Genomic DNA, 12,894 nt, shown 5'->3' with positions numbered 1-12,894 from the left:
TCATAAAGCCAAGGGGAAAAACAAAACAGTGTAATAGGTAGTGAAATAGCATGTAGGAAAATAAATGTATTTTCTTCCCAAAGTATGTGGATACACAAAATACATCACAATGGTAACAGAATCCCAAACTATTTTTCTAAAAAATTGAGACTAAAATGACAAGCATCTTTTGTTTAAATGAAAGTGTCCTCAAATTGCTTCATATAAAAATTATAGTTGAGAAGTTATTTTATTTTTGCTTTGGTGAAAAAAATCTTAGATTAGTGGTTTGTTACCCAATTACAAGAGATTCAGATAGATTAAGAGAACAGCACCATGTCATGGACACAACATTGAGTATAGAGTCAAAAAGAACTGGGTTCAAATGCTGCCTCAGACACTGTCCCTGAGCAAATCACTTAATCTCTGGGCAGGCTTATGTCTTCTGATCTGTAAAATGAAGGATTGAACTCAACAGGCTTCAGCATTTTCCCAGTTCTACCTATATGTTCAGTCTGTTTCCATATCTCTAAAATGGGGATAATAGCACCTATCTCACTGGATGGTTGTGAGACTTAAATGAGATAATGTAGGTAAAGTGCTTTACAAACCTTAAAGTGCCATATAAATGTTAGATTTTATTATTACAAGAAAATTTAGAAAATCTTATAGGGCTGTTTTAGTAGAATAAATATTTGTGTGTAAACAAATTCAACTACTTTAAAAACAAAATTAAATGCTTTGCCAATAAATATATAAACAATTTCCCCAGTGTTAGCTCAATTTAAGTTCTATGAACTGAATTTTTTTTTAGTTTATTCTATGACTGATGCTATTATAAGCTAAGAAAGGAAATTATTTTAACTTTGTTTTTTAAAAAACAGCAACACAAAATTAAGAATAGAAATTATAGTAATTTCCTAAATTTTTAAATATTCTAAAATAATTAATATTTTATTATAGAAGATATTCCAAGCTACGGATGAAATTTTAAAGAATTGTTTAAAGGTGGTCAAATAAATCAGAAACACTGAAAGTGAAACAAAGTTCATCATCAGAATCTGTTTAACAGCTACAAAAAGGCATTCTTAATTTGTGAGTAGAAATGCAAGCAATAATGAAGCAAACATAGAAACACTTAGTCTGGCAGCTTTTGTATTGGTCATAAATGTTTGTTGCAGACTTAAGATGTATTCTAATCAAATGTGCAAAAAAAGTGCAGCTCTGTCCATATTTACTTGAAATATGTAACATTAAAAATTCTATACTATGCATTTAAAATTTTAAAAGGTTTTTTTAAATTATTAATTTATATATGCTGCAATTTGGTGGCTTCTTGACTAGGTAAATCATGTTCTGTAAAGAGTAAAGATTCATGTAACTTTGATGAGCTATGCAAATATATATGAAGAAGTGCATTTAGTCTTCTTTCAAATATCATCAATTGTATATTAAAGTCTTGTTTTTGAGGTTTTTTCAATCCAATTTTGAAAATCAATTGCAATTATTGAATCTGATAAAATTTGGGAGGCAATTAAGTATGCATGCAAAAACTTTTCTTAGAGTCACATTCCTATCTTGTAGCTGCCATTATTATAACATTTCCTTACTTTGAAAATGACTTCAAAACAAGAAAGCTATTTCACATAGCAAGATACCTCAAAACAGGAAGGCTATAAGAAGTTGGTCTCTAGATGACAAGTACTTACTATCTGGTCATACCATTAAACCAAGTGGACAGTACAGCCTGCTGTACAATTTAATTCAAAGTTATAATAGGGAGGAGAATTTAAGTAGGTGGGGAGCAACAAAGTGACAAAGAACCTTTGCCAAAAGGCAACAAACATTTGAATTTCACACAATACAGGAGAAAAAAAAACTTACAAAATGAATAAACCAAATGTTAAGATCAATTTGTACTTTGATGACTTCCACTGATGGTTTGATTGCTCAGCTCATGGTCAATCATTCATCAAGCATTTTCTGCTCCTAGATGTTTTGTACTTGGGACCATGTCTCATGTAAACTGTGTATCTCTAACAGGTAAAATGGCACTCTGAATAGGGAAGGTGCTTAAGTGTTCTTTCTCATTGTTGCTTTTCTAAGAAATAAAAATTTGCTTTAACCAGCAATCACAAAAAGTAATTAAGAAATCAATGTACCCAATTTATCATTCTGTATAATACACTCCAAGTGCAATAGGAATACAAGAATTAAAAAGGAAGTGGTTTGTTTTTTTTTACTTCTATGACAAACGAGTTCTCAAATTAAAAACCATTTTAAAAATGAACAGCAAACTGGCAATACTACTATGATTTACTACGTGAGACAGTAAAACCATTTGGTCAGAATTCTGAGGAAATACTTCCTTGAAAAGTTTTTAAAGCATCTAACCAAGCACCGTCTTCAGTTCTATGACAACTCTTCACAAGTTTCCACAAAAATACAGTGACCAGTCTTAAGAAATTCATTTTTGACAGGTTTAATCTCAAAATCCATGTAGTAAATGCATTTTGGGTATAAAGAGTTCCACTTTCTTTTGATTTCTGATTGTAACTAACTACAGGCTATGGTCTCAAGCTGTTGCTCTGCCTCTGCAGCCATAGCAGCTGCCTGCAACTGTTCAGTCTCACTCTGGATGGCACTAGTAGGAACCTGTTTCCTTTCACTGTGCATATTGTTTTCATGGCGTTTGAGATCAGATGCCTTGGCAAATGCTTTTGTACAGGAGCTACAAACAAAAGGCTTTTCCCCTCTGTGTCTTCTTTCATGATCTTTCAGATGAGACTTGTGTTTGAAGGCTTTGTCACACATGTGACATGCAAAAGGTCTCTCATTACTATGAACTCTCTCATGTTTTTTTAAGTCTGGAGCACGGATAAATGATTTTCCACACACTTCACAACTATAAGGTTTATATCCAGTGTGGATTTTCAGGTGTTCTTTCAGGTGGGCCTGTGTGGTAAAGCCTTTGGTACACATTTCACAAACAAATGGCCTGTCTGCCGTATGGAGTTTTTCATGCTTTCTCAAGCGGGCTTCATCTGAAAATGTCTTTCCACATGCCTGACAAGCAATCTGTTCCCGGTGACCATAGAGTAAGTACTCAAATTTCATGTCACTGGTTGCTGTTGTCCAGCCTGGGGTCTGTTCATCTTTCACTTCACTTATGCCATCATTAAATGTTAAACCTTGAGGAGTCTGGGACCCTAAGTCTTTTGATTCTGAAGTGTCCATAGATTCTACTTCCTGGCCATAGCAATTTACTTTTCGAACTTCTTCACTCCCCAACTCCTTCAAGATTGCTTCTTGGACCCTAAGTGTGGTAGTGGGTGACTTACCATCCTCCTGACTTGGGGGAGTTCCTTCCACTGTGTCATCAGAAGGACTGTCATCCTGATCTCCAATTTCTTCTACTTCATCATCCTGATTGTCAGTGGAATCTCCAATGGGGCGATTTATTTTCAAGCAATACTTGTTTTTAGCTTGAGTGTTGTTTTCTTCAGGACTGGATACATCTCGCTTCTGAGAGCAAAGTTTATCCAAAAATCGTATACCAAGAATCTGACCTGATGACATCATCAAGTTGACATCTTCTTTTTTCACAGAAATCTTTGCAGTATACATGTAGTTCAAAACTTCCTCAAATATGTCAGAACGAAGAAAATCTATCTCTATTACAGATGAACTATCCACCTCCAGCTTCTTGAAAAGCTTTTTGAAGTAGGTACTGCATGCAGCAAGCACACATCTATGTGCCCTGAACTTCACGTCTTCCACCACAATAGCAATATCACAAAATTCCCCTTCCAGACGTTGTTCATTTAATGTTTTCAGAAACAGAGTTTTATGATCATCATCATTATATTTAATGGTTTCAGACATGCTGATGAAAAACTCCTATAGGGAAAAAAAAAAAAAAAAGCAAAATTTAAATATTACCAATGAATGAAATAATCCAGGACATGATAAAATGAGATAAACTTTAACTAGATATTTATCTTTTTTTCAAAGTCTAAAAGACCTGTTAAATCAATACAAGAGATTGTTTTGGGAAAGGATAACTCATTATAATTCAAGTTTCCTACTTATTTAGAATTTAACTATAAAGTTTATTATAAAAACAAAATTAGATGAAGATTTCTAAACTAGATCTAAACACAGATTCTTCTTTGAAGAATTTATGGGAGAATAAAATTAAAAGAGAAAAATCATTAACTACACTGGTAGCAGTACCTATATCATAACTGGATCTTCCTGAATGCATGTCCATAGGCCAACGTGAAGTTAATCCACTATCTTTGGAGTGACCAACCCAATGACTTGTCAATTGAGTAGCCAATTTCCTCTATTTGACTACCATAGGCAGTAGACCAATTCCCTCAGGTCATTTCACCATCTACTCTGTTCAAACCCAGCTTCACTTCTACTTTCCTCAACCTCAGAACAAAATTCCTTTCCCAAGTGACCTTTACCCTTTGTATATTTCTCTTATTTTATTAGAATGTAAGAGGTAGCTAGGTGGTTCTGTGGATAAAGCACTGGGCTTGCAGTCAGGAAGATCTGAGTTCAAATATGACCTCAGACTATGTGACCCTAAGCAAATCATTTAACCATGTTTGCTTCAGTATCCTCATCTGTAAAATGATGAAAGAAATTACAAAATACTTCAATATCTTTACCAAGAAAATCCCAAATTGGATCATAAGAGTCAGACACAACTGAATAACAAAAGCTTAGAATAAGTTCCCTGAAATCAGAGACTATCTCCTTTTAAAAAATATTTGTAAAGCCATGGAGCAGCAGAATGCCTAGCACCTAATAGTCATTTAGTAAATATTTAATTCAATAATTCATTCACACATTCATTAATAAAGGTAGGATTCTGGCACCTAGGTATACAGAATATTAAAATAATAGATTCAAGGAGTAAGGATGCGATTTCTGGCTTAATGGAAAAATCTCTCTTGTTTGTATCCATAAATAGGACCATAGAAAGAGTAGCTGAGCAACTAATACTTATTGATTTTAATTGGATGTTACCTAGGCATTAACTTCATAATAAAAAGAGAAATTTAACATTAAAATACCCCAAAGAGGGCAATCATTATTTGATTCAGGCTTCCAAAAATTAAACTCTAGGATACTGCTAAAAATCCAGGAAAGGATATCCAAAGTATTCTGAGGTAGATTAACCATCTCCAGGGACAAGATGAAGGCTGGGAAGATAGATGGTGCTTCTAATGTATGCTGAAACAACAAACATCTAGATAAAAAGACAAATATATGTTGGAAAGAAGTGAAGAATAAGTAATAAATATTTGTCTTGTGCTTTGTAATTACTACAATACTTCTTTTCAGTATCCCTAAAAGCTTAAAGCTAGAATTAAAAATACTCAGAATTTTTAACAGAGAATTTCTTATTAAGCCTCATGATTTTTATATTTTCCTCTTGAATATATTTTCTTCAAAACCATTATGATTTCCTTTTAATTCCCTCAGAATTAGTATGAGGCAATTAAACTTTCTTTAAATCAAGCCATAAGTATATCAATGCATGATCTATAACTGAAGCATACTTTTAAAAAAGCAAATCACAAATTAATTTACTGAAAATTTCACTGGAAATCATTAAATGTCATATTTACCATGAACAATTTAGGCAATTATCTTAATGATTTAAAACACCAAATTCTTCAGATCAGAATAACTCTGATCAGTGACACTCTAAACCTGAAAGAAAAAAAAAAAGAGTATAAAATCATCATGCTCTCAAATTCTAAACAAAAAATACTGTGATTTTATATATATATATATATATATATATATATATATATATATACACACACACATATATATATATATATACACACACACACACACACACACACACACACACACACACACACACACACACACACTTTTAAAATAACTTTTTATTGACAGGCCATGTGCCTGGGTAATTTTTAATTTTACAACATTATCCCTTGAACTCACTTCTGGACTTTTCCCTTCTCTCCCTCCACTCCCTCCCCTAGATGGCAAGCAGTCTTATACATGTTAAATATGTTATAATATATCCTAGATATAATATATGTGTGCAAAACCATACAGTTCTCTTGTTGCACAGGAAGAATTGGATTCAGAAGATAAAAAAAACCTGGGAAGTTTACACTCATTTCCCAGTATTACTTTTCTGGGTGTAGTTGATTCTGTCCATAGTTGATCAATTAGAACTGAATTAGATCTTCTGTCGAAAATGCCCACTTCCATCAGAATACACGTGATTATATTTCTTAAGGGGAAAATACATATATTCATAAATTTGATGAGGTTAACCTAAAAGAAATTGCTGGAGGAAGGAACCCATGTTGAGGACAGTTTCAAAGGAAGAGTAACAAGGAGCAAAGAGTATGGAATAGCATCTGAGTCTAAATGGAAAAGGATATAGCATTAGAAGCAACAATAAGAATCTCAAGGACGGTGGTAAGAAGTTCAAACCCCAAATTTAAGCAGGAAGGTGTGGTATTAGATGTTTTATCAAGATAGATAATTCCAGATTTTAAAAAATTTGCATTTTTAAAGATTAAAAAAGTATATATATCATAAGCTAAATTATTTAACTCTCAAGCTAGGGCTTTATAAATTTTAATATAACATATTCCAAACTTTTCCTTCAGAAACTTGTGTCTAAGGAATAGATTTCTAGCTTATTAAATTTTTTTTGTTCTATCTAATAGAGCACAAACCAGGAAGGGTTCAATTTCAGGCAACAAACCTTCACTAGAAAATTTGCTATTTATTATTCAAGTATCCTCTCTTTCATGCTCTCACAATCAAAATAATGTTTTTCCCTTGGCTCTTATTACCAACTTTGGATCTTCCTTCAGTTTTTGGTGTTTTTTTTTTTTTTTTTTTTTTTTTTTGTTTGTTTTCAGGGGTGGATGAGAGTGGTAGTGGTTATCTGTTATTTCAAATATTAGTAACAGAAATAAACCTGATCTACACTGGCCATTATTTTGTAGAAACAAGATTGGTCTGTCTCCTTCCTGAATGGCAGATTCAAAGGTAGCTTGTTTGGCTCACAGAAATGCAGTCAAAAATACTCCTGCTGACCAGAGCAGTAAAATCCATTCCCAAAATCCTCAATATTGAAAAAATCCTCACTTGATCCTTCCTATTTTCCTCTCTTTCTGCCCTTTGTGGTTAAACTTTAAAAGGCCACTTCCAACTAATACCTCATCTTTCTCTCCTCTCTCTTCTTTAATACCTTGCTTCTAACCTGATTATTCCACCAAAATTTCTCTCTCCAAAATTACTAAGTATCTCTTAATCCCCATTTTCTAATCAACTTTCCAGGACTTCCATGAAATCTTTGACCCTGCAAATCACTCATACTCTTCTCTCTAGGTTTTCATGACACTTTCTTCCTAATCTTACTGGCTCCTCAGTTTCCTTGTTGAATTCTCATCCAGATCATACCCTCTAAACTTATGGGTTTCCCAGAAGGTTCAGTCCTGGGCCCTCCTCTTTTCTCTCTCTAAACTACTTCACTTGGTCACCTCATCTATGGATTTATTGACCCTCTCCAGCCTAATGATTCTCAAATCTACCTATGCTGCTCAAATCTCTCTGCTGACCTCCAATCTCACATTTCTTACTGCCTTTCAGATATCTCAAACTCAAAATTGAACCCACTTTTGGTCCAAATCCTGCCCCTCTCCTACCATTCCTATAATTGTAGGAAGCAACCCCAACGTCCCAATCCCTCATGCTCAAAAACTAGGTGTTATCCTTAACTTCTTACTATCTCTCACCTCCTATCAAATTTGTTTGAAAGGCCCACCAATTCATTTCCCCCTGCCCCCTTCCCTGTAGATACTGCCACCAGTCTGAGGAAGGACTTTGCTACCTCCCACCTATACTACAATAGTACATTCAACCACCAAAGTGATTTTCTAAAACACTGATTTAACCAAGTCATAGGTACCCTTCTATCCCCAACTCAATAAATTTCAGTGACTCCCAAATATCTTCAGGATAAAATACAAATTTGTTATTCAAAAACCTTTCATAACCTAGCCTCCTTCTACCTTTACAATTTTCTCAAGCCTTATTTCCTAACAAGATGGATACAGAGAAATTGCCCTCCTAGCTGTCTTAGCTCCAGCCACTTTTTTCCAGCTATCCCCCAAGTCTTGAATGCTTTTCTTCTTCATTTCCACTTCAGCATTCCCTGGTTTCCTTCAAGTCCCAACTAAAATACCATCTTCTACAGGAAGCCTTTCCTAACCCCTTTTAATTAGTGCTTTCCCATGTGAGTTATTTCCTATTTATCCTATATGTAGCTTGTTTGTACATGTTTGCTTAACATGATCTCCCCCATTATAAGCTAGCAAAGGGCCGGGACTGCCTTTTGCCTCTTTTTGTATCCCCAGACTTCGCATAGTGCCATAAATGTTGGCCACAAAAAATAAAACTGACTATAAAAGTTTTGATTCCATGAATCCTCTTCTCACAAAAAAGATTATAATCCTCATCTTACAGCGGGAATAAGCTTCCTGCATTGTAACTATAGTGGCCTTTCCTGGAGCTGGAGCTTTCAGTTGGGGCATAGTAAAAATGACAGACTTGGCTTTATTTGCCATAGCAAGGAAATAATAGTAATTTTTCCAAGTTAAGGGTGCTTCCCCCATATTCTAGATGATATTAAAAACAAACAAACAGTTGAATGTAATCCTCTTAAAAGAGGTGGTGTTGAATGTTTGGGTGGAATTGAGTCACAAACCATATAATTCAGGAAAATGGAAATATTCCTACAAACAGAACCTTTACTATTAACCAGTAGAAAAAAGCACTAACCTCTTGGAGGTAAAAACATTTGTCTCACTCATTTGAATTTGAATATCCTCTTCCCTAAAGTAAAGATAGGATCTAGTCACCTATACCTCCCGTCATTCCCAGCTTAGAATAGCCAAAGATCCCAAAAGCAATGGAAATAGCATTTTCAGTCTCTTTTCCAAAGGAAAAAGTTCTTTTAAAGTATGAGTTCTTAACCTGGAGCCTATGAACTTGAATTAAACAAAACAAAAAAACCTGAAATCCGAATTTCAAAATAATTGGTTTCCTTTGTAATTCTCCCTAATTGAAAATGTTCTACAAAAAGGTTCTAAGGCTTAAAATGAAGCCCCAAAAAACTGCCCCAAAAAAGGGGGAGGCAGGCAGAGGAAATGTTAAATATCATCTTTTCCAAAGCTCCTCAGCTTACAACCCTTTAACTAGTCTGCATACCCTGGAATAATTGTCCCTTTTCAAAGCCCTGGCAGTCAGTGCCTTACAAACAAGATGGCAGATGCACTTCCCAGAAATATGAAAGTACAAATAATGTCTGTTACAGTGAAGCAGAAACAAGGAGGGCCAGAACAACCTGGCTCTGACACAAACCAAGAGAACATGGTTGAGTTTGTTCTCTCCTCATTCACCTAAGTTTTGCACTGTGGGCACTGAGGGGGACACTTCTTCTAATGTAAGCTCTGCCACTGAGTTGCTGCATAATTTTATTCCACCCCTCTATAACTTTTCTAACTTGTCAGAAGAGAGCATAGATTGGATAGCCTCTAAGGTCCCTTCCAATTCTGAGACTGAAGTCTGACAAATTACTCTCTAGCTTGCTTTCCAGCTATACCTTGTAAGGTTGTCAAATTCTGAGAAATCCATAAAGACCATGTAACTAACTCCTCAGTATTACAGAGAGGCGCATTGGCTCTGGAATCAGAGAACTTGGTTCCATGCCATATCAACTGGGGCAAATAATCTTCTTGAGTTTATTTGACTCTATCAGCACTTGGACTAGACACAAGATGGCCTCTAAGGCCTCTTCCAGCTCCGGCCCTCATTGGATACCTGGATCTATGACTTTGGACATTTAACCATTTTGAGACTAAATTTGTAAAATGAGAAGATTGGCCTGGATAATCTCTGAAATCCCTTCTAAATCTAAATCTATCATCCCATGAACCAATATCCTCTAATTTTTTAAGATATGGCTGGCTATAAGTGAGAGGTGATATTGTCTCATACATAGAGTAGCTTGGGAGTCGAGTTCAAATGTCACTTGTAACATAAACTGGATTTGAGCAATCAAGAACTAGACCTCTACCCCAGGTAGTTCTAGCTCTGTAAGACAGAAAGTGCAGATATTTATGAATAAAGAAAGTTCTTCATCTAGATCTCTACACAGATGAAATTACAAGTGTGATTTTAGAAAATGACTATAAGATACTAAATTGTTTTTATTGATAACATTTGCAAATTACTCATTCATGTTCTAATAAAGACTGAATGAATCCAAGGCGAAGGTAATGAGAGGTGTTGGAAGGAAAGAGCACTGGACAACCCGATTTGGAATTCCATCTCTGACACTACTCCTGTGAGCTGTAGCACTTAATCTCTTTTTCATCTATAAAATGAGACTTAAGATAGGCATCCCATAAGATCTCTTTCAATAGACCAGATGCTCTCTGAGCCCCTTCGCTACAATTTCGTGCGTTTCTAGTTGCACTGATGTGTTAACTGCAGCTGGTGGCATTGATCATTTATTGATCAGGACTGGACAGAAGCCTGGGCAGCTGCTGCAGACGGGAGGAGGGGGAGAGGGGAAATGTCTGGTGGTTCCAATGCTTACTTCCTTATTAAATAATGAGAACTAGCAAGTTCAGACCTCTCACTACAGTGCATGGCTGAACTCATTCTGAATTTCTTAACTGCAGTTAGTTACCCACTGACGGAAGGGAAACTGGGGCAGTATCTCAACTTACAGAAAGAAAGCGGTTCCAGCAGCGTCCTCGGCCCCAGGAACGAGGTTCTGTTTCGCTGACCAAAGGCTTCCCCACCACTCCCCACCCAGTCATCCAACAGCAGGAAGGTTTGAAAGTAGGGGACCCGCGAAGGATGTTCGAGGCTCAAGCAACCTCCAAAACTAAGCCAGTTTGAGTCTAACTATTCCCCCCTCCATACAGTAACAGAGAAAGGGCAGAGCTGAATAAGGCCGTTTGCATTCGTTTTGAAACAGAAGCTTTTCCGGCTCACGGAAAAACGTATATGGAGTTCATAACTTCCGCTTAAAAATGTGGCAGAAAGAATTTTTTTTTTTTTTTTTTTTTTGGAGTGGGGTGTCTTTTCACACCGCCTCGACCATTGCACAAGAGCAAAAGACGGATGCACCGTGCACCGCGAGGCGGAGAGCAAGGCTGGGGGTGGGGGTGGGGGGCGGCGGCGGCGGCGGCAGCAGCAGCACATACAGCCCGACTGAGGTGCGTGCAGAGCAGACGCGGCGGCGTCAGGCAGTGGTGCGCGGGGCCGCCTGCCCGCGAGCCCAGCCGAGAGCTCGCGCCCCGCGCACTCCCCGTCCGGCTCGCGCCGGGTCCCCCCTCCCCCCCTTCGCGGCCGGGAGGGGGGGGAGGGTCGAGGAGCGGGGAGCGGCCTCGCGCGCGGCTGGGGAAACAGGCACCCGCCCGCCCGGTTCCGAGCACAGTTCCCTCCGCCGCGGGGGAGGGGCGATCCGCCTGGCTCAGCCATCCTGCTCCCAACTCAGCCTCCCCCGACTCGGGCGCTGCAGAGCCTCAAACCAAATGAGAGCGGGGACAGTAAGACTGGGATGGGGACGGGATCGGGGCGCCGGCCCCCAAGGTACAGGCCCGGACGCCCGCCCGTGCTTCCTGTCCCGATACACTGCGGCGGTGCGAGCGGCAGCGGCGGCCATGAACTCTCCCCGAGCGGGGACTGGAGCGAGAACGCGCGCCGCCGCCGTCGCCGCCGCCGCCGCCCGCTCGTCCGCCCCGCTGCAGCCCCGCGAGAGCCGCGCCCGGCCCTGCCCGGGCCCGGGCCCGGAGCCGCGAGCAGCTTGCACATCCCGGGGCGGGCACGCGCTTCAGCCGGGCCGCCCCCGCCGCGGCACTGCACCCGCCCGCCCGCCGCCCGGCCCCCCATCCGCGTCCCCGCTGCTCTCCCCGCACCCCTCATCCCCAGGCCCAGCCGCCCAGCCCGCGCTTACCTGCAGCCCAGCACTGCCACGGACCCTTGCCCGTACTCCCTACACACACAGGCCTGGGCGCGGAGAGGTGGGCTTGGGGCTATTGGGGTGTCTGGATGGACAGTGTTTTTTTTGGGGGGGGAATAGCGTGTTTTTTTGGAGTTGGGGAAGGGTACGGGGTAGGGGGGAGGGGGAAACTGTGCACGTCCGTGGCGATAGCTGCCCTCCTATTCCTGCACGAGCACAGAATGCCGAGCTGGCCGTGAACACCCCCACCACCATCCCCCCGTTCACCTCCCCCCCCACCTCCCGTGCATGCGCGGTGCGGGTTGGGAGAGGGCGCGCCGCCGCCTTGCGCAGGCACGTAAACCTAAGTAGCTGTTAACTCGGCCGCCAAAGGGTTAAAACCAGGAACTCTCCAGTGTCTATTAGACCCCTTCCACTTCCTAGAGCATCGCCTGCGCACGCGCACGCACGCGCGCCACTAGGTTAGCGGCGCGCCGCGCGCGGGAGGAGGTGGGTGGGAATAAGCCGGAAAAGCTGGTGGGGCGGGGCCCGAGAATGAGGAAGGCGCGCGGGTATAGGGAGAGTGGACTGATGTTTCTCTTTTCCAGCTAACTCCGCTGGAGGCTATGCGCTCTCGGGTCTTGTGCTGTGAACCATCGGTCTGCTCGGGTCGCGAATTCGCGCGCCCGGGCCCCAGCGAAGCGCTGGCGACGCGAGAGAGCGGGCAGCCCCGTGCGTGTGCGTGTGCGTGTGCGTGGAACCCGCTCCCCGTGCACGCGGGAGGGAGTTCGAGCCCCAGGGGCGCGCGCGCGGTCTGAGGCGCGGGTCTGCGGCTTTAGCCTTTCAGTACTCGAAGCTCGCGTTTCTCCGCGCCAAGA

General features: G+C 40.4%; 1 protein-coding gene across 2 annotated transcripts; it reads right to left on the bottom strand.

Moving 5' to 3' along the window:
• Positions 1–599: 599 nt before the first annotated feature.
• Positions 600–12,288, bottom strand: ZBTB14 (zinc finger and BTB domain containing 14). Of its 2 annotated transcripts, none has more exons than XM_074275676.1 (3): positions 12,032–12,288; positions 5,628–5,712; positions 600–3,879 (listed from the first exon to the last, which is right to left on the bottom strand). In XM_074275676.1, exons 2-3 carry the CDS (start codon positions 5,628–5,630, stop codon positions 2,536–2,538), a joined length of 1,347 nt encoding a protein of 448 aa, XP_074131777.1. In that variant the 5' UTR covers positions 5,631–5,712; positions 12,032–12,288; the 3' UTR covers positions 600–2,535. The 2 variants fall into 2 exon arrangements, with proteins under 2 accessions (XP_074131777.1, XP_074131786.1); XM_074275685.1 differs by lacking the exon at positions 12,032–12,288 and adding an exon at positions 10,797–11,315.
• Positions 12,289–12,894: the final 606 nt, after the last annotated feature.

The sequence above is a fragment of the Sminthopsis crassicaudata genome, chromosome 1 (genome assembly GCF_048593235.1).
Source record: "Sminthopsis crassicaudata isolate SCR6 chromosome 1, ASM4859323v1, whole genome shotgun sequence".
Classification (NCBI taxonomy): domain Eukaryota; kingdom Metazoa; phylum Chordata; class Mammalia; order Dasyuromorphia; family Dasyuridae; genus Sminthopsis; species Sminthopsis crassicaudata.
The sequence above is the reverse complement of the archived record's forward strand: the minus strand, read 5'-3'. Positions and strand labels throughout refer to the sequence as shown.